Below are 21,603 nucleotides of genomic sequence, written 5' to 3'. Positions count from 1 at the left end.
ACTCCTAGATTTCACTGCAGCATTCACGTTGGTCTCCCTGAATTCACCTTTTCCCCTCTAGATCACTCTGCATATGGAACCGAAAATAATCCTCTTGTTTCCATCATCTGTGCCTCTTGCTTAGAAACTTTCCATGGTACCCGTATCTTAAGGGCGTTAACTTCCAAACCTGCGTGGCCGACAGTCAAGGGTTTTCCATAATCACATCTTTCGCTGTTGCCTGACCCAATCTTGGCAGCCAGACGGATCGATGAAATCCTGATCGCCGAGACAGCCACACTGAGGCCTGAACTGTACCCACTACTTTTTCTCTAACAACTCACAGCTAATCTTTAAGTCCCAGCTAAAGTTTCAGCTTATCCATGCAGCTTTCCTGACCGCTGCAGTGAGGAACGGTGCTGGATGCGTTACAGTACCTTTCTATAGCTCTTCTAACACCTCATTATATATCGCCGCCCTTTTAAAGGCATATTCCTCTTCTTCCCACACATCATTGTCCTGTTCTGGAGATAACGCCATACCTCCGTGGCTCTCACAGTATTTAGCCCTGATTTGGCACAAAATGGGTACCATATAGAGAAAGCCAGGTGACAAAGATGCCTTCGAGATATAACAGAGGGACTGAATAATCATAATAGCTAACAATTGGGAGTTCCCTTCGTGGCTCAGCGGTTAACGAACCCGACTGGTATCCATGAGGATGAGTGGGTTAAGGATCCGGGGTTGCCGTGAGCTGCACTATAGGACTCAGACATGGCTCAGATCCTGCATCGCTGTGGCTGTGCTGTAGGCTGACAGCTGGAGCTCTGAATCGACCCCTAGCCAGGGAACTTTCACATTATGTGGGTGCAGCCACAGGAAAAAAATAGCTAACAATCAAATATACGCTAGGCACTGACATGAAAGCTTCACCTGTCTTTACTCATCTAAACTGCCCAACACGTCTGGATTCTGTGAGATGGTGACTATCATAATTCCCATTTTGCAGATGCGGAAAGTAAGTCAAAAAGCTAATAAATGACTGACCTGGGTTCAAACCCACAAAGTCTGGTTCCAGAATCCCCACTCTTAAGCCCTTTGTTGTATTCTCACCCATGACATGGGGAAAGGGACACGTTACTGTGAAGAGGATGGAGCAAAGGCAGGAGAAGAGGAGATATTAACGAACTAATGGGGTAAAAAATGGAGAAGGAGAAAGAATAAGGGCAATCATATGGAACAGACTGGAGAAGAGGGAACAACAGTGAAAAAATGAAGATAGGGAATCGCTGACAAACAAAAAGTGAAAACAGAAAGTCAGTCAACACGGGCTGGGGAGATGAGAAAGACCTGGAAGAGAGGCTGCCATGCCAGGCGGGATGCAGAGAACAAATGAGGAAAGGCAATTCGTGGAATTCCGTCGTGGCTCAGAGGAAACGAAGCTGACTAGCATCCATGAGGACGCAGGTTCCGTCCCTGGCCTCGCTCAGTGGGTTAAGGACCCGGTGTTGCCATGAGCTGTGGTGTAGGTCGCAGACGCAGCTCAGATCTGGCGTTGCTGTGGCTGTGGTGTAGGCCGGCAGCACCAGCTCCAATTACACCCCTAGCCTGGGAACCTCCATACACCACCGCTGGGCACCCCCCCCCCAAAGAAAAAAAACAAACCATTCTTACAAGACGGTGAAGGTGTGGTTGTAGCTCTTGGGCCCTAGAACAGGCACACTGCGGAGCCTCTGATTTGGGCTGAGTCCAGTGCACGACAGCGTCTCATTTCTGCAGGTGCACAGCTCACATATGTCGACGTGCTCTGTGACGACATTCTGTTCTGACTGCTCCTTTTCTGGGGGGTATTGGGCGGAGTGCACCACCGAAGACTGCGCAGAAGGAAGGGTTGTCTCAGTTGACCCTGGTTGAGAAGTTATGCTAACAGGTGGAGCTGTGACTTGAGTCAGGCCTGGGTAAGGAAGTGTCACCGCAGGGTATTCTGGAGCGGGAGATGTCGTCTCTTGCAGGACTGTAGAAGGTTCAGCCTCTGCAGTAGGGTGTAGAGTGGTGGTAGGTTCCTGACTTTGATCCTCACTTGGAGCTGGAACTGTCACCTCCTGATGCAATGGCTCTGGAGGCTGAGGTGGGGTCTCTTGCTCGGTTGGAGAAGGTTCAGCCTCCACACCGGATCCTGTAGTTTCAGTCAGTTCCACAGGTTGAATTGTGACTTGAGTCAGGTCTGCATGTGGACGTGTCGCCTCAGGGTGTTCTATAGGGGGAGCTGTAGTCTGCTGCAGGCCTGTAGAATGTTCAGCCTCTGTGCTGGGTTCTGCAGTTGTGCTAGGCTCCTGGTTCACAGGCTTACCTGTGACACTGGGTGACGTTGGAAGCTCAGCCTGACCCTGATGTGGTGTTAGAACTGTTTGGCTCTGACTTACGGGAGGCTGGGTTAGGGTCTCCTGCGTGGCTGGAGAAGGTTCCTCCTCCTTCGTGGGTTCCGTCGTTATGCTAAGTCCCAGGTCCAGAGGCTGAACCGTGACTTCAGTCAAGGTTGGATGCTGATGCTGAACCTGCTCTGGACGTGGAAGCGTCCCCTCAGTGGGGTTTGGAGGGGGAGTTGTAGGATGCTCAACCTCCGTGGTAGGTTCTGGAGTCACAGTAAGCACCACGTCCAAAGGCTGAACCGGGGGGTTGGGCAATGTTGGATGTGGAGCTTGGTCCTGACCTGGAGCTGCATTCGTCGCAGACTGATACAATGGAGGCTGGACCACAACCTCTTTAGGTGGCTCCAGAGTCTGAGCTGGGGTCTCCTGCGTGGCTGCAGAAGGTTCATCCCCCTTAGCGGGTTCTGCACTTATGGTCAGTTCCAGGTCTGAAGGTTGAACTGTGACTTCAGTCAGGTATGGACGCTGAGCCTGAAGCTGCTCTGGATGTGGAAGTGTCGCCTCGAGGTATGCTGGAGGAGCTGTCGTCTGCTGCAGGACTGTGGGATGGTCAGCCTCCATAGCAGGTTCTGGAGGTTTAACTGCGACACTCGGCGGAGCCTGGTCCTGTCCAAGCGTCGGAACCGTCATCGCAGGATGCACTGGACTTTGTGCCTCCACCTCCTTAGGTGGCTCTGGAGGCTGAGGCGGGGCCCCCTGCTGGGCTGGAGACGGGTCCGTCTCTTTGAGGGGTTCCAAAAGCTCCTGCTGGATCGAGGAAGCCTCTGTATGCCCAGGGGACTGCAGAAGTTCGGGGAGGGGCCCTTGAGAGGCTAAAAATGGCTCCACCTTCTCGGGAGGCTCTGGCGGCTGAGCCTGAAGCTCCTGCTGTGTGGCAGAAGGTTCTCCCTCCTTCGGGGGCTGCGGAGATGCAGCTGGGGCCCCAAGGGGAACGGGAGACTGAGCTGGGGCCTCCTCCTGGACTAAAGAAAGCTCCATTCCCCCAGGGGGATCTAGAGTCTGAGCAGGGCCCTCCTGCTGCACTGGAGAGGTTTCCACCTCCTTAGTGGGCTCTAGAGTTAAGACAAGCGCCAGATCCAAAGGTTTCCCTGTGGCACTAGACAACCCTGGCCGTTGCGCTTCACCGGGACCTGGAGGTGAGAACGTCGCCTCTTCATTTACTGAAGGCTGAGCTTCGACCTCTGCAGAGGCCTCTGGAGGCTGAGTTGGGTGCTCCTGATGGCTGGGAGCAGGTTCGGTTTCCTCAGGAACCTCTTCAGGCCGAGCTGGGGCTGAATGCTGACCTGAAAACTGCTGCTGGCCTGACAACAGTTGCGACTGCTCAGGGGACACCGCAGACTGCACTGAGGTTTCTGGTGGCAGTGGAAAAGCTTCAACCTCATTACTGGATGCTGGACTTAAGGTGAGCACAAGATCCACAGGTGTAACAGTGACACTGCTGGGCCGCTGCGGAAGCTGAGCTTGATCCTGACCTAGCGGAGAAACTGTTGTCACGTGATGCTCTGGAGAGATAGCGACATACTCGTTAGAGAGCTCTGGATGCTGAGCTGGGGAAGATTCAACCTCACCAGGAGCCTCTGGATGCTGACCCGGGGCCTCCTCATGAACGGCAGCAGCTTCTGGAGATGGATCTGGAGCCTCCTGTTGAACTGGCAAAGGTTCAACTTCCTCAGGTGGCTGTGGAGGCAGCGTGGGGGCCTCATGCTGGGTTGTAGAAAATCCCACGCTGGTGTGGGACACCGACGGCTGAGTTGAAGGCTTGTGCGGATTTGGAGACCCAGGTCCCACCTCTGGCCTGGGTTCTGTGCTTATGGTAAGCCCCACATCCACAGGCTTGACAGTGACATTGGCTACGTTTGACTGCTGAGCATGATGGTGACTTGGAGGTGAAACTGTCATTTCATGATGCTCTGGAGGTTGAGCTGGCTGTTCCTGTTGAGCTGGCAAAGGCTCCGCCTCCCCAGAAGGCGGCTCTGGAGGCTGAGCTGGTTGCTCCTGCAGGGTTGCAGAAGGTTCTACCTCTTCTGCAGACAGAGCTGGGGTCCCTTCCTGGGTTGGAGAAGTTTCAGCTTCTTCCAAAGACTCTGAGAGCTGCACTGGGGTCTCCTGCTGGGTTGGAAACGGTTCATCTTCCCCAGGAGGCTCAGAAGGCTGAGCTGGTGGCTCCTGCTCACTCAAAGGCTCAACCTCCCCAGGAGGCTCTGGAGGCTTCTCTGAGGTCTCCTGCTGGGCTGGAGAAGATTCCGTCTCCTCAGGGTGCTCAATAGGCTGAGGCAGGGCCTCCTGCTGGGCTGTAGTTGACTCAGCTTCCTTAGTGGGCCCTGGAGTGATGGTAAGTCCCAAATCCAGAGGCTGAGGTGTCCCATTGGGCAAGTGCAAATGAAGGGGATGCGGCTGATGACGCAGAGCTTCTAGCTCATCGCTCTCTGGCCTCTGAAGTACATCCTGGGTAGGGAACCCTGGGGCGTGAGCTGGGGACCCTAGCTGGACTGGGGAAGGTTCTACCTCCTCAGGGCGCTCTGGAGGCTGAGCTTGGGTCTCCTGCTGGAGTGAAAAGTCAACCTCTTCGGGGTGCTCTGGAGGCTGAGGTGGGGCCTCCTCCAGGACTGGAGGAGTTTCAGACTCCTCAGGGCTCTCTGGGGCCTGCAATAAGCCATCCTGCTGGACTGGAGAAGGTTCAACCTTTTTAGTGACCTCTGGAGTTATGGTAAGGGCCAGATCCAGAGGTGTCACAGTGACACTGTGCCTGCCTGACTGCTGAGCTTCATTTACCCTATGATGTGCTGATGGCTGCCCTCCAGCCTCCTTAAGTATCTCCGAAGCTTGAGCTAGGAGGGCCTCCTGAAGGCTTGAAGTTTCCATTTCCTCAGGGGCCTCTGGAGGCTGAAACAGAGCCTCCTGCTCAAGTGGAGGTGATTCTACCTCTTCTGTGGGCTGTGGATGCTGAGCAGGGGCCTCTTCCTGGAGTGAGGATTCCACCTCCTCAGGGGGCTCAGTAGGTGGATCTGGATCCTCTACAAAATCTGTAGGTAGATTAGGATAAAAGACACTCACACTGGGATCGAAATGATTATCCTGCCACTGTTCCAGTTGCTGAGTTTCTTCAGACTGGCCCCTAGTGCCAACACTAAGTTTGGCAAGCTGTCGGTGCTGAAACAGATCTTTCTTCTAGTTTGGGGGTGAAACAACAAATTTGCTTGGTTTTGAACTCTTGCTACCTAGAGGTGGAACAAGTATTGCAAATAATTGGTGATCTTCAGCCTGATCTGGACCTACCCTCTCAACCTTCCTTTGGAGTACAGGCAGAACTAAGCCCTGACTCTGATCCCAACCTAGCACTAGAGGCACCTCTGGGAAATTCTGATGCTGCCTTAGCCTGTCATTCAGATGCTGCTGGTCAACAGAAAAGTGATCTGGCCTTGCAGGCAACTCACCAACTGAATCCAAGTCCGGGTCTGGAACGAAAGTCTCCGTTACCTCCTGACTGGGCGGGGCGAACATCTGGGCTGGAGAGGAGGCCGTCGAGTAAGCCAAGCCCCCCGGCTCTGCCGAGGGTGCAAGCACATGGGGCGAGTCCAGTGAGCGTTCAGAGGTCAGCCCTGGGGGGTCGGAGGTCAGGGGGACATGGTCCAGGGCCCAGTCCGACGCCTGAGCTACCTGGACCAGAAGCCACAACGGTGGCCACGAAAGGAGGAGCAGTGGGGACCAAAGGTAAAGGCGCGACATGACGGGACGTTCCCTGAGCGGGAGCTGAACCATTGTGGCAGTGGAATGAAGCGCACGCGCACCTTTAGCAACGGCGCGCCCCTCCCCCGCCGCACGTCACACAGACTAGCCACGCCCCTCAAGTCCCGCCCCCTTTATTGGGTTCAGGTGGGGACCCTGTCTCCGCCTCCCCAGGTAGCCTTTTTCCCAGCGTCACCGGGACCCTCCCCCTTGCAAAGGCAACAGTTGCCTCCCGCCCAGCCCTCACCCCAACCCCTTGCCCCTCCCAGCCGCCTGGGAAAACGTCCCCATCCACTAGTCTCAAGCCAGCCATTAACCTCGGAAGACATCACAGTGCCGCTTTTCAGAGGTCTACTGCGTGTGCACACATGAAGGCACTTCAGGTGTTAAGTCAGCATGTGAAATAATTTTCTGGAAATGCTGTAACGAGCGCCCAGTTTACTTCCTTCATGGCCCTTTTAATAGTCTCTTTAATTTGGGTCCTTTGTAATTGTCTGGTACAACTTCCAACATCTAAACCCCAAAAGAGGAGTTTCATTGTATTCCCAGTGTCTAGCACACGATGGTATTTTTGTTTTGTTTTGTTTTGTTTTGCGTTTTAGGGCTGCACCTGGAAGTTGCCTATGGCATAGGGAGGTTCCCAGGCCAGGGGTCTAATCAGAACTGTAGCTGCTGGCCTACACCACAGCCACAGCCACAGCCACAGCCACGCCAGATCCCAGCCGCGCCTGCAATCTACACCACAGCTCGTGGCAACGCCAGATCCTTAACCCGCTGAGCGAGGCCAGGGATGGAACCCACATCCTCAGGGATGCTAGTCGGGTTTGTTACCGCTGAGCCACAGCAGGAACTCCACACACATAACGGTTTTAAAATGGAATTGATTCTAAGATTGGCCTCATTTAGAAATGGATCTGTTATTATAATCAGGTTTTTCGATCTTTAGCATCAGAACTAAATCCTTTCCTCTCCCATTTTACATTTCTTAAAGCCCAAACCGGATCTGTTTGAAGTTCCTTAACTGATTTGATTTAAACTGAGTTAATTATTTTGCACATGAAAAACCTTCAAAATGTTTACATTTTTCAGAACATAGCCACCTTTTCTTTCTCTACTTTCTTTGCTTCAGAACAAACTTTGCAACATTGGGGTGAGTTAAATAATCAGAAACCTAGTTGCACATTAAGTTCTCAAGGAAATGAAACACACTCTTGCTCCTTTAAAAAAGAAAAATCCCGGGAGTTCCCGTTGTGGCTCAGTGGTAATGAACCCGACTAGGATCCATGAGGATTTGGTTTTAATCCTTGGCCTTGCTCAGTGGGTTAAGGATCTGACGTTGCCATGAGCTGGGGTGTAGATCACAGACATGGCTTGGATCCTGTGTTGCTGTGGCTGTGGTGTAGGCTGGCAGCTGTAGTGTCGATTGAACCCTTATCCTGGGAACTTCCATAATGGCCCTAAAAAGAAAAAAAAAAAAAAAAAAAAGATAAATTTTATATGTAATACATTAATATTTTCTTTTAGTAATTATTTTGTCGGAGTTCCCGTCGTGGAGCAGTGGTTAACGAATCCAACTAGGATCCATGAGGTTGGGGGTCGATCCCTGGCCTTGCTCAGTGGGTTAAGGATCCAGCGTTGCCGCGAGCTGTGGTGTGGGTCACAGACGTGTCTCGGATCCCGCGTTGCTGTGGCTCTGGTGTAGGCCAGAGGCTGCAGCTCCGATTGGACCCCTAGCCTGGGAACCTCCATTTGCCATGGGAGCGGCTCAAGAAAAGGCAAAAAGACAAAAAAAAAAAAAAAATTACTTTGTCAATTTAATTTCTTTCTTTTTTTTTTTCTTTTTTTGTCTTTTGTCTTTTTTGTTGTTGTTGTTGCTATTTCTTGGGCCGCTCCCGAAGCATATGGAGGTTCCCAGGCTAGGGGTTGAATCGGAGCTGTAGCCACCGGCCTACACCAGAGCCACAGCAACGCGGGATCCGAGCCGCATCTGCGACCTACACCACAGCTCACGGCAACGCCGGATCCTTAAGCCACTGAGCAAGGGCAGGGACCGAACCCTCAACCTCATGGTTCCTAGTCGGATTCGTTAACCACTGCGCCACAACGGGAACTCCGTCAATTTAATTTCTAATTTAGGGCATCCATATAATTGGCTTACAGAAGGTTCTTCAGCAAAATATTTCACACACGATACATATAAGTTACTACGATCTGGGTAGTACACCTTATTTGAAAGGCATTAATGGTTTTCCAACACTGGAGCATAATCACACTCAAAGCCATAGTTACTTTGTTCCCAAATCCCTGGAATTCTGTTTGGGGGAGTTCTAAAAGGCCTGTGTCTTCTCCTATGCCCACGACTGTAGACGTACACTGAAGGCCCTCAGTCCTGTTCTCCAAATTTCAAAGAAGGAGTCAGAGCCAAGGCTCAGGACTTCAGGAAAAGCCCTTTAAATTTCCTGCCTCATGGAGTTCCCGTCGTGGCGCAGTGGTTAAGGAATCCGACTAGGAACCATGAGGTTGTGGGTTCGGTCCCTGCCCTTGCTCAGTGGGTTAACGATCCGGCGTTGCCGTGAGCTGTGGTGTAGGTTGCAGACGCGGCTCGGATCACGCGTTGCTGTGGCTGTGGCGTAGGCCGGTGGCTACAGCTCCGATTCAGCCCCTAGCCTGGGAACCTCCATATGTCGCAGAAGCGGCCCAAAGAAATAGCAAAAAGACAAAAATAAATAAATAAATAAATAAATTTCCTGCCTCAAAAGCAGTTTCAGAGTTTCATGCTTTCCTATGGAATGATAGAGCAGAGTAGTCATGCAAAGTCTTCTAAATCCTGCTGGTTGTTTTGAATTGTGGCTACACTGGCTCTGCATCCCTTGACTTTTTATATCCACATACTTAAATTAAATCCTATAGTTCCTCTTTGGTTCTCGCACCTGTGACCTCTTCACAGGGTCCATATACCACAGCTATTTTACCACTTTCTGAAATAAAGTTAACAAGGATCAATGCAGAAATTTTCTTATTTTAAAACTTCCTGTATACAGTGGTAGCACTCAATAATTACACATCTTTTTGATTTTTGTGTGTGTGTGTTTTTCTAGGGCCGCACCCACGGCATATGGAGGTTCCCAGGATAGGGGTCTAATCGGAGCTATAGCCGCCGGCCTACGCCAGAGTCACAGCAACACAGGATCTGAGCCAAGTCTGCAACCTACACCACAGCTCACGGCCACGCTGGATCCTTAACCCACTGAGGGAAGCCAGGGATCAAACCTGCAACCTCATGGCTCCTCGTCGGATTCGTTACTGAGCCACGATGGGAACTCCCATCTTTTTGGTTTCTAAAAGTAATAAATACCATTTTCCTAGAAGTTCCCTCATGCAACACTTCAGTTTTTGTCACAACTATTTATGAAAAAATATATAAGATGTATCAACTCTGCTTCAAAAACCTTTATGATCTTAGAAATAAGAGCTAAGGAATAATGACAAAGGAAGTAAAAGCTGTAGAAACAAATACATTCAATCATAATACGACTAGTAAAGCGTTAAGTAGGGGTCAAAGTGAGTGCAAACCTGGGATAGATACCATTGGGCTATAATTTTTTTTTTGGCTGTCCTTGTAGCATATAGAAATTCCCAGGTCAAGAATCAAACCCGTGCCACAGGGAACTATAATAGATACTTCATATTAGAAGCAAGGCAAGTATCTACTCCCCGGGATAAAAATTCCACCATGAACACAGCTTTGGAGAGACAGAGGGAACATTTGAACACTCTAGAAGAAGAAACTGGTTCATGCACCTTTTGGAAAATACAGCTTCCCTCAAGGCAAACTACAGCCACAAGGCTTTTGGTCGAAGGAGTTTTAAGTGCATAGAAGGGAGTATGTTAGCATATGAAGGACAGGAAAACAACCCAGACATTTAGTTTGGTTCTTAAAGGTTGTTACTCAGAGTTGACAGCTGATGGAGATTCTGCCTGATGACCAGGGAAGTCAACCTTCACTGGAAGGACTGTCCGGGCTGGAAGACTGAGACCAATCCACAGTCAACTCTTAACAAGCAAATGAGGTGTCTGACAACTTAGCTAGGATTTCTCAGTCTCTAGGGAATCAGGGAAGCAGTTCTGTTCTGGGAATCTACCAATCCTAAAGTTTCCTTTGAGCACAGCCTGTGATATTCTCCCACTGTTTAACTCCATAGGGAACACAATCAACACTATTCAATAGCAGGATCACTTTCAAGGCTCACAAAAGTGTAACTAATTATTACGTAAGAATCATGTTCACCCAATACATCAGAAATGAAAACTGAAACTAAACTGATTCCAAAAACATAGTCTAATAAACTCTTCAATGGGAAAACATCAATGATAATAATAATAGTCAATACATTTTTGGGAGTTACTGTTGGGGCACAGTAAAACTGACTAGTATCCATGAGGACGTGGGTTTGATCCCTGGCCTCACTCAGTGGGTCAAGGATCCAGTGTTGCCATGAGCTATGTTATAGGTCGCAGATGTGGCTTGGATCCCCTCTTGCTGTGGCTGTGTCATAGGCCAGCAGCTATAGCTCTGACTCAACCCCTAGCCTGGGAATTTCCATATGCTGCAGTTGTGGCCTTAAATATATATATATATATATATATATATATTCTGCCTACCATGTTCCAGACATAGTTCTAAGCTTTTTACATTCATCATCTCATTTACTCTTACAATATACCCCAATGAGGTAAGCTAAATTACTAATTCTATTTTGTAGATAAAGAAATTGCAGCATAGAGATATTAAATACCTTCAAGTCTCTCTGGCTACAAAACCTAAAATGGCATTTTTTAAAAATCTAAGAATTGGCACAACATTGTAAATCAACTATACTTTAATAAAAAACTTAAAAATTAAAAAAAAAATCTAAGGACAAAGACAGGACTCAAACATAGATGTCCAAGGCTATGATCACTATACTATTCCACATAATAAGCAAGCAACTGAGAAAGACGAACTGGATCAAATACTTTCTGTATGAACTGAGGCAAGTCATTCTATATCTAAACACTAGAGATAGTAATATTTGCTGTCATTTTTCTTACAAATGCTACGAGAAACAAATTTGAGACCACTGCTGTGAAAACATCTGGTGAATGAAAGAATATGTAGTGTTTTAAACAACCATTTTCATCCAATTACCTTTCCAAATAAGTTTATTTGCTCAGTAAAACTGACGTACTTCAAGGACAATCAAAAAAGTCTTACCTAAAACCACAGTCAGCAGCTTCTGGAATGCATCTGTCATAGCCTTCTGAATAGCAACCTTCTGCGTTATCTTCCTTTTCATATAAGGAATGATAAGGGCCCTAAATCCAACCAAAACAAATGGATTTAAAGTGCCTTCTGAATAACTATTTCTATGTTACATACTTAAAAATAAAAATGCACCTGTGACTCTTGGATTATTATCTTAGCGATTAAGAGCAGGCACAAAATAAGGGTTTGGTTGCAGGTATATCCTGTCAGGGCACATTTTCATTGCTCAGATCTATTCTGGAAGTTCCTAAAGTACTAAACGGGAGATGCAAGCCAAGAACGTGGCACAAATCTCGCATTACTCACAGATTTCAAAGGAATACACTGTAGCTACAATGCTATAGACCCTGCTCTTCTGTGCATAAAGGGCTGGATTCAGCACAGTGAGGTAGATTTAGTGCTAGTGCAGATGATCTGGCCTCTCCCCAAGCATCAGCCACTCAGGTGGATGGTGGAGCCTCCTCCACTCCATTCACTAACAGGCCTGCCTCTGACTTAAAACCTTAAGCCCCACTGCCACAGATTTTAGGGAAAAACTCAGTACCAATTGGAATACCATTTCTATAGATCTGCACTTGACTTTTTCCATTGAGGCCCTTCTAGAGGAGGCAAAGGACTAAAAATTTACACAAGAGTTTATTTAAGTCTTTAGATGATGATTTTGTTGGAATAACTAAAGGTCACAGACATCTGTATTTGAAGGACTATTTTAACACTAAACAAATTAATTAACCAAAAATGGGGGAAAAATTTCCTGCCTCCTAATCTTCTCGGCAGGCAGTCAACTCTAAATTTCTAAAGTTAAAGGTTCTGTCAGGTATTGCCTATGTTGCAAGGCAGAAAAACTCTGCCCAGGGCTTTATTTGCTTATCAAGGGTGATGATGTATCTGAAAAGATGTTTTAGAAAGAAAGGAAAAAAGAGAAATCCCCACCCCCCCAGCCCTCCATACATATGGGAAAACAGACCTTCCTCTAGCTTATCCAAAGGTTCCTGCCAACTCCAGTACTTCTGCACTCATAGGATGGCAACACCACCTCTAAAGCACAGAAGAACTTCAGCCTTTACTTCGATATCTTCATTTTCCCTTTCTTTAAGGTCAGAAAGTTCCTGAAGCTGTTCGGATTTTGAATTAAAGGCTAGACTTCAAAATATTTTCCTATTAGAAATAAAAACTAAACTCCAGCAATCCCAGTTAATAGTTGAGATGTCCTATAGCTTCAAAATCAAGTAGGACTTGCAAATGAATTACTATAGATGCACAACTATTTTTTATTATATACCATACAAATACTGGAGAAAATTATGGACACCACCATATCCATGTCACTGAGATCATCACTGATTCTAGGTGGCAGGCCAATGCTCAGAGGCTTTCACTTGGGGGCCTCTCACATCTCCTCCCCACAGCCCAGTTCTAGTCTTCTCTCTAAAGTCTAGGATTTCAATGTTAAAAGGAGTCTGTTTAGTCAAAGAAAATCTAGAGGGTTTACCTTGATGATCCTTTTTGACCATCCATTGAGACCAAAATAGTAATTTGCCAATTCTTGGCATCTGGAGCTGTTTAGGGCAAGAGTGTTATGTGGAACTGCCTTATGTCTGGTGCCAAGACAAACCTAAAGACATGAGACCTAAAAATATCACAACCTGACACAGACTTATTTTGCATACACCTGAGAATTATCAATACCAATGTCATAGAGTAGTTGTGAAGATTAAACGGGACATTTTAAGTAATGAATTCAAGTAAGCCCTAATTAAATGTTATTTATTATTTTTAAGTCAGTACTTCTCTGCATCATTTCCAGGGCCCTTGAATCACATCTGAGGAAAATTCTCAGATTGCATCAAGGTTAAATTAGTGAGGAAAGAAATATGCATAAGAAATGGCAGCAAGGTCAGTAGGAAGTAGCCAGATCCAGAAGCCAATCAGAGAAGCCATACAATTATAAAGCAAAGTGTTTGGGACACATAAGCCTCACTCACTTATACAGAGAAATTCAAACAGTCCCTGAGAAAGGAATGGTGGCTGAATGGAGGCACATAATGAAATGTAACTCTAGGGATCTGGGAAAGTAAAACTGGATGGCATGTTTATATGGAATAAGATTTCTACAATGCATTAAAGAATATTTTAACCATTTTCCAGGAATTAAAGGGAGTTCTGAGTAGCTAACCTTTTTTTTTTTTTGGCCTTGCCTGTGACATATGAAGTTCCCAAGCCAGGGATCAAACCCATGCCACAGCAGTGATCCAAGCCACTGAAGTGACAATGTCGGATCCTTAACCCACTGTACCATGGGAGAACTCCACTGAAGGGAGTTCTGAGTAGGCAGTTTGAGAGTGATGGGGTGATGATGCATCATTTATGTTACAACTGACAAAAGGGTTTATCAAGCTCACACGTTTAAAATTCACATAAAAATAAACATAAGCAAGACTCATGTGAAAATGTCAAATTAAGGGGCAGATAAAAATCACATGGTGTTTAACAGCAGTTAAGTTTGGGTTAGACCTCTAGCTTCCACATTTATTATCATGAACCCTAAGTCACTTAACCATCCTGAGTTCAAGTTTCTCCATCTTAAAACAGAAGAAAAAAGAGGGAGTTCCTTTCATGGCTCAGTGGTTAACAAACCCCACTAGGAACCATGAGGTTACAGGTTCCATTCCTGGCCTCACTCAGTGGCATAATTTGCCCTGAGCTGTGGTGTAGGTTGCACACACGGCTCAGATCTGGCGTTGCTGTGGCACAGGCCAGAGGCTACAGCTCTGATTAGACCACTAGCCTGGAAAATTCCATATGCCGCGGGTGCGACCCTAAAACAATAAATGAATGAATGAATAAATAAATAAATAAATAGAAATGGGGAACCAGGGGAATCAGTGGAGGAGTGCACCTGAAAGCATCCTGTAATTAGAGTGCTGTACAAATGCTGGCCTATTATTTTTAAAGTCAGCACTTCGTCCCAGTGGAGCGAGGAATTCCACATTTGGACCCTCACTGGAGATTTCTGAAAAAGCTGCTTCTGGTCACATGCCTTCTGGGCTCTGTGGGCGTCCCTTGCTGACTAAAACTTGATGATGGCATAGAACCCAGGACTTGCCACCACAGCATCTGGGAAGACTTGGGCCGAATATAAAAGGCCAAACTGGGAGAAAACTGTGAACAGAGGAGGCTGTAGGCTGGTCCCACGCTAAGTAAGTGCAGGAAATTTCACGCCCAGGAAACAAAACTGCCCGTTTCCTTAAGTTCCCCCAACCCTTCACCACAGGCAACTGTAGGGAACCTGCAACTCCAAACGCTTCTCATTTCATGAACAAGTCTGCTTCTGAAATCCTAAACTTCGAGAAGCATTAGTAGACAATGTGCTGGCTGTTGGGAGCTATCCCTCAACTCTCCGGGGCGAGCAGACTGCTCAGGTCCCCTGGAAAACTAAGATTCCTCTCAGCGGAGACTACAGGCGCCTGAAGTGTTGAGGCAGGACTCCCCGGGTCCCAGTTATTGGGGCGGGGGCGACTTCCTCCATCCCTCCCGCCCCCCCAGCCGGCTCACTTGCAGGTCCTCGGCCGTGGGTCCAAAGCTCAGCTCCCACACAGGCAAGGTTCTGTCATTCCGAGTAGGTACCTCAAAAGAACGCAAGGCCGCCATTCTACCGTCACTGCGCAAGCGCGGCTCAGGAGCAAGCGACACTGCGCCTGCGCAAGGCGCTCCCGCGCTTTTTAAAAATGGGGCAGGGAGGGGGCGGGGCCATCTTGGTTGAGGTGAAAGGGAGGGTGGGGCTCAGACCTCTTCTTTTCTCCTCCCGCTTTGGGCGGATCTCTGCCTCCAGTTTATCACCCGCAGGCCCACCATCCCTAGGCCTTGTAATTTAGTGTTTCTCTTCAAGTGCATTTTCAGGGTAGAATTCAAAAGGTGAATTTACAGGATCAAATCTTTATAGCAGGAGTTCCCCTTGTGGCACAGCGGAAATGAACCCGACTAGGAACCACAAAATTGCGGGTTCGATTCCTGGCCTCACTCAGTGGCTTAAGCACCAGGCGTTGCCGTGAGCTGTGGTATAGGTCACAGATGCCGCTCGAATCTGGCTTTGCTGTGGCTGTGGCGTAGGCCGGCAGCTGTAATTTTTTTTTTTTTTTTTTTTTTTTTTTTTGTCTTTTTGCCTTTTTTTGGGCCGCTTCCGCGGCATATGAAGGTTCCCGGGCTAGAGGTCAAATCAGAGCTGTAGCCGCCGGCCTACGCCAAAGCCACAGCAACGCGGGATCCAAGCCGCATCTGCAACCTACACCACAGCTCACGGCAACGCCGGATCCTTAACCCACTGAGCAAGGGCAGGGACCGAACCCACAACTTCATGGTTCCTAGTCTGATTCGTTAACCACTGCGCCACGACGGGAACTCGGGCAGCTGTATTTCTGATCAGACTCCTAGGCTGGGAACTTCCATATGGCACGGGTGCGGCCTTAAAGGACCAAAAAAAAAAAATCTTTATAACAGCTGGCTTCATCTTCAGACTCCCAGAAAAGACCAAATTACTAGCAACTACTCACAACAGAAGATGCAAACTATTACATTTAGAATGAATAAGCAATGAATAAGCAAATGAGGTGTAGCACAGGGAACTATATCCAATCACATGTGATAGAACATGATGGAAAATCATGAGAAAAAGAACATGTATATATCCACGTGTGTATGACTGGGTCACTATGCTATTCAGCAGAAATTGACACATTGTAAATCAACTATACTTTAATAAGAAAAAGAATTTTTTTCTTTTTTGGTCTTCTCCAGGGCCACACCCGTGGCACAAGGAGGTTCCCAGGCTAGGGGTCTAATCGGAGCAGTAGCCACTGGCCTAAGCTACAGCCACAGCAACGCGGGATCCAAACTGTGTCTGCAACCCACACCACAGCTCAAGGCAACACCAGATCCTTAATCCACTGAGCGAGGCCAGGGATCGAACCTGCCACCTCCTGGTTCCTACTCGGATTCGTTAACCACTGAGCCACGACGGGAATTCCAAGAAAAAATTTTTAAATGAACTTTAAAAATTTAGCTTTCCTGACCCCGTGCGGGTAAACAGTGCCCCCCTGGGCGTGGAGCCAGCGGCCACTGCCCAAGGGCGAGCTCAGAGTGCGCTGTCCCACTGCAGTTTGGGCTTTGTGGCTGCGCGTGCGTGTGCGTGTGAGTACGCGTACGTCTGTGCCGGCTGTGGGTGGGTGTGTGTGTCTCCCCAACCAATCAGTTGACAGAGCCCCGGGAGGGAAGTTGCTGCAGCCACCTGGGCCTTCGGCTCTCTGGTACCCCCAGGGCCCACACTGAGTTCTGTGTCTGCGGCCCGGACCCGCCCAAGTGACACATACGGTTGCCCCTAGCATGAGGGCGATCTGATCAGCAACCACGTGAACCCAACTCCTGTGTCCGGCGCCTTAGTGCTGGGGGCCTGGCCACTGCCCACCACTCCAGACTTGCCACAGCTGCTGCCTCCACATCCACCTCTGTCATTTCACAGCCCTGGTTCACGGCCGTGAATGAACCACAGTGCTTCTACAATGAATCCATCGCTTTCTTTTTAGCTTGCCACAGAATGGGACACAGTGAGCAAGTTGGTGATGGGGACTTGGAATCACCATATCTTCATCATGTTGGCCAACCTACTGGTCATGGTGACAATCTATGTCAACCGCCGCTTCCATTTTCCTATTTATTACTTAATGGTGAATCTGGCTGGGGCAAACTTTTTTTTTTTTCCTTGGTTTTTAGGGGTGCAAGGCCACCTGCGTGGCATAGGGAGGTTCCTAGGCTAGGGGTTGAATCAGAGCTACAGCTGCCGGCCTACACCAGAACCACAGCACAGCCAGATCTGTCTGCAACCTACACCACAGCTCACGGCAATGCTGGATCATTAACCCACTGAGCAAGGTCAGGGATCGAACCCACCACCTCGTGCTTCCTAGTCAGATTTCTGCCACACCTCAGACGGGAACTCCTGCTGCAGACTTCTCTGCTGGGTTGGCCTACTTGTATTTAATGTTCAACAGAGGACCCAACACTTGGAGACTGACTGTCAGCACATGGCTCCTGTGTCAGGGCCTCATTGACACCAGCCTGACAGCATCCATGGCCGACTTACTCACCTCTGCAATTGAGAAGCACATTACAGTTTTCTGCATGCAGCTCCACACTCGGATGAGCAACCAGTGGGTGGTGGTGGTGATCGTGGCCATCGGGACCATGGCCACTGTTATGGGGGCAATACCCACTGGGGGTTGGAACTGCATCTGTGATATTGAAAACTGTTCCAACATGGTGCCCCTCTGCAGTGACTCCTACTTGGTCTCCTGGGCCATTTTCAACTTGGTGGCCTTTGTCATCATGGTGGTTCTCTAGGCTCATATCTTTGGCTGTGTTTGCCAGAGGACTATGAGAATGTCTCGGCAAAGGTCTAGCCCCTGCAGGAACCAGGATACCATGATGAGTCTTCTCAAGACGGTGGTCATTGTTCTCGGTGCCTTTATCATCTGCTGGATTCCTGGACTGGTCTTGTTACTTCTCAACGTGTGCTGTCCACAGGGTGACGTTCTGGCCTATGAGAAATTTTTCTTCCTGCGGACAGAGTTCAACTCTGCCATGAACCCCAACATCTATGCCTACCGGGACAAGGAGATGAGCGCCACCTTCAGGCAGATCCTCTGCTGTCAGTGCAGTGAAAACACCAGTGGCCCCACAGAAGGGTCAGCCCGCTCAGCTTCCTCCCTCAGCCACACCATCTTGGCTGGAGTTCATAGCAATGACCACTCCGTGGTTTAGAAAGGAAACTAAGATGAGACACAGCCATCATCTTTGGAGGTATGAGCAGCCTCCCGCTACCCCAAAGCCAGGGCAAGGTGGGGGATGAGAGAGAGAGGAAAAATACACTCATGTACTTAATAAACACTAACCCATGGCAGTTGTCTTCCTAGACCCAACAAGACTTGATACATATTGAAAATTAGCTTCTGTGACAAACTTCATCCTGATCCCCCTTCCTTTTGAAAGTAGAAAGTGGTGATCTTACAATGGAATTCATAAACAGACTCTGGAGTGTCCGTTTACACTGCCCTAACTAGTCTTCAAAAGATTTTGTGTGGTTTGGTGCAAGTCAGAATAAATTCTGATTGAATCCACAACATCATTTACATACAGGCTTCCCTTTTTTAATTTTTAAAGGATACATTTCATGCTTGTGATGGATAAGCCTATAGACTGTTTTTAAACTATTCTAACTCCATTTTTTTCCTTATGTAGGAACCCTGTAAATTAGAATTACATTTTTAGAAAGCATGCATGTAATGTATCTATGCAGTTTGCCTTAAAAAGATAGGAGGGTAGGAGTTCCCGTCGTGGTGCAGTGGTTAATGAATCCGACTAGGAACCATGAGGTTGCAGGTTCAATCCCTGCCCTTGCTCAGTGGGTTAAGGATCCGGCGTTGCCGTGAGCTGTGGTGTAGGTCACAGACGCGGCTCGGATCCCGCATTGCTGTGGCTCTGGCCTAGGCCGGCAGCTACAGCTCTGATTAGACCCCTAGCCTGGGAACCTCCATATGCCACAGGAGCGACCCAAGAAATGGCAAAAAGATTTAAAAAAAAAAACAAAACTTCTAGGAAATAGAAAAACCTAGATGTCAAAGCCAGTATTCCTTTGGATTATGAAACAAACAATGATCTAATCACAATATTTCCTTTTATGTTAAAGTGTTATAACATGTATAAAACAAGCAGGGAATGTAAGCTTATTACCGGAAGAATATGTGCTCTATAAAAGTTACAGGAGATGAGCACAGTGGTATTGTTTCCATATAATACCCAAGTACATTCTAATTATCAGTTCATCAGAAGAATTTTTTAATAACCTGTGTTTTTCCGTTTTATTATACATAGTCATTGTAGAAAACTTGAAAAATGCATAAATGTATAAAACAGAAAAAATACTGATATCGCAAACCAGAAGTAACCACCATGAACAGCTTTTCCCCCGTGTATGCCTATATGTATATGATATAGCTTTTTATACAATTGAGATCATACAATTTTATAACTGGTTTGTTTTTTCCACTCAGAATTGCCACATTTTCCTATGGCATTAAAAATATTTCAAAAATATAATTTCAATGACTGTATAATATTCCACTTAATGGATACAATTCAGTTTAACCATTCCTGTCTCGTTGACTACTTAGACTATGTCTAATTTTCACTATTATAAATAATGTTGCAAAAAAATTTATGTACATAAAACTTTGTCCGTATAATTGATTATTAACTTAGGACGCATTCCCATGAAGGATTTTTTTTTTTAAATGTGATCTTTGTGTGCTCTTACCTTTTATAAAAGGGGATTTCCTGCTTTTGCGCTGCATGGGTGGTAATTGTGAGAAAAGCCAATTAAATTACCTTTTTTACAAAGGAAATGCAGTGGTTACTCTAAGAGAGTGACTCTTTTGTATCACAAGATAGATGAGAAACAGTCAGCTGTCACAAATTGCCAGGATACCCTAACTAATAGGTCTAGCGATTCCAAATTTCTCTTGAGAGCTGGATTATCCAGCTCTCATTAGCCACAACTGTAATGTAGAATTGAAGAAAATGGAAAGAAATCAAACCTACCGAGTGAATAACGGATCATCTTCATATTAAATATCTGAGGACCCTTCTGTAGCAAATGGGTTGAGTGTGTCAGTACAAGACTGGATACCTGATTCTCGAGGGTCATCCCCATAGATGCTGCCATATTAGATGATACCTGTTTAACAGTTCAGTACACTTACTAATTTGTTGTAAGAAGTAACCAATAAAGTCACAGTCACGAAGCAGGCATGGGAAAGTCAGGAGTGTGTTTAAGAGAGAGCTGTCTGGAAGGAGAATGGTTATCTAGGAAGGAGGAAGGCAGCACGTGGTCACCATTTGAGCAAAGGGCAGGCTCAACAAGTGCCCCAAATGGAAAGAGTCTGGGGAACCAGCTGGCAGAAAAGTGATTGCACAGACTTTGTACAAAATACAGAGCATTTTATAGTGGAAAGGAAAGAAAGGAACTTGGACCTTTACTCATGTGCATTAATTCTGAAGGAGATATGGACTATTTGAAAATTAAAAACATACTCATTGGGCCTTAATAAATCATTCTCAATCAGCGCTTAAAAAAGAAAAAAAAAAAATAGCTTCCCGGACGCTATATGGGAAATGACCACAATCCTTTGACTTATGTTTTCATGAGTTTTAAACACGCAAATTAAAGTATAACTCATTAAAGCCATCAACGGTCTAGTATGAAATCCATAAAAAGCTAGTCTCTGGGAGTTGCCATTGTGACTAAGCAGTTAATGAACATGACTAGGAGCAATGAAGATGCAGGTTCGATCCCTGGCCTCTCTCAGCGGGTTAAGGATCCAAAGTTGCACGAGCAGTGGTGTGGGTCGCAGAAGCGGCTCGGATCCCGAGTTGCTGTGGCTGTGGCGTAGGCCAACAGCTGTAGCTCCAATTCGACCCCTAGCCTGGGAACGTCCGTATGCCGCAGGTGCGGCCGTAAAAACAAAAACAAAACAAAATAAGCTAGTTTCGTTAGCGCCTGGCATCATTTCTCCACCCTCCCCGCTACTACTTTCCCCACCTCAGTAGATCAGGCCCTAAGCCTCCCCATTACCTACTTGTGAGCCTCACCGTCAGCTTTAGCCGTCCTGGTTACTATGGTGGGGAGTATCCCCGCCTGTCAAAAATAGTTGGTTTTGGAGGAATTACTTGGATCCTGGTACTGTTTCAAACCAATAATTACATATTTTATTGTCCATTTCATCATCCATTGTATTCATTGTACACACGCATTTGTTCATTGTATCCATTATTTGCGGATGTCTCTGCATCTTCAGCTGGTTTGCAAACACCTCATGAAGAATAGTTCTGCCAAATGTCCATCGACAGATGATTGGATTTGGAAGATGTGGTATATATACACAATGGAATACTACTCAGCCATAAAAAAGAATGACATAATGCCATTTGCAGCAACATGGATGGAACTAGAGAATCTCATCCTGAGTGAAATGAACCAGAAAGACAAAGACAAATACCATATGATATCACTTATAACTGGAATCTAATATCCAGCACAAATGAACATCTCCTCAG

The 21,603-nt window shown here is 47.1% G+C and overlaps 1 protein-coding gene and 2 pseudogenes across 1 annotated transcript in view; 1 reads left to right on the top strand and 2 right to left on the bottom strand.

Moving 5' to 3' along the window:
* LOC102159591 (leucine-rich repeat-containing protein 37A) overlaps positions 1 to 6,321 on the bottom strand; it is a 43,494-nt gene extending 37,173 nt beyond the window's left edge. Inside the window, exons 1-2 of the mRNA XM_021066829.1 lie at positions 5,843 to 6,321; positions 1,654 to 5,431 (exon numbers count right to left, since the gene is read on the bottom strand). Of these exons, the coding sequence (XP_020922488.1) occupies positions 1,654 to 5,431; positions 5,843 to 6,167 (4,103 nt within the window). The 5' untranslated portion in view covers positions 6,168 to 6,321. The remainder of the gene's footprint in view (positions 1 to 1,653; positions 5,432 to 5,842) is intronic.
* On the bottom strand, positions 12,397 to 15,090 carry LOC110255898 (annotated as a pseudogene).
* Positions 15,168 to 18,252, top strand: LOC100738755 (annotated as a pseudogene).

Source organism: Sus scrofa, chromosome 12 (genome assembly GCF_000003025.6).
Source record: "Sus scrofa isolate TJ Tabasco breed Duroc chromosome 12, Sscrofa11.1, whole genome shotgun sequence".
In the NCBI taxonomy this organism is placed as follows: domain Eukaryota; kingdom Metazoa; phylum Chordata; class Mammalia; order Artiodactyla; family Suidae; genus Sus; species Sus scrofa.
This window is presented reverse-complemented; position numbering and strand designations above follow the sequence as displayed.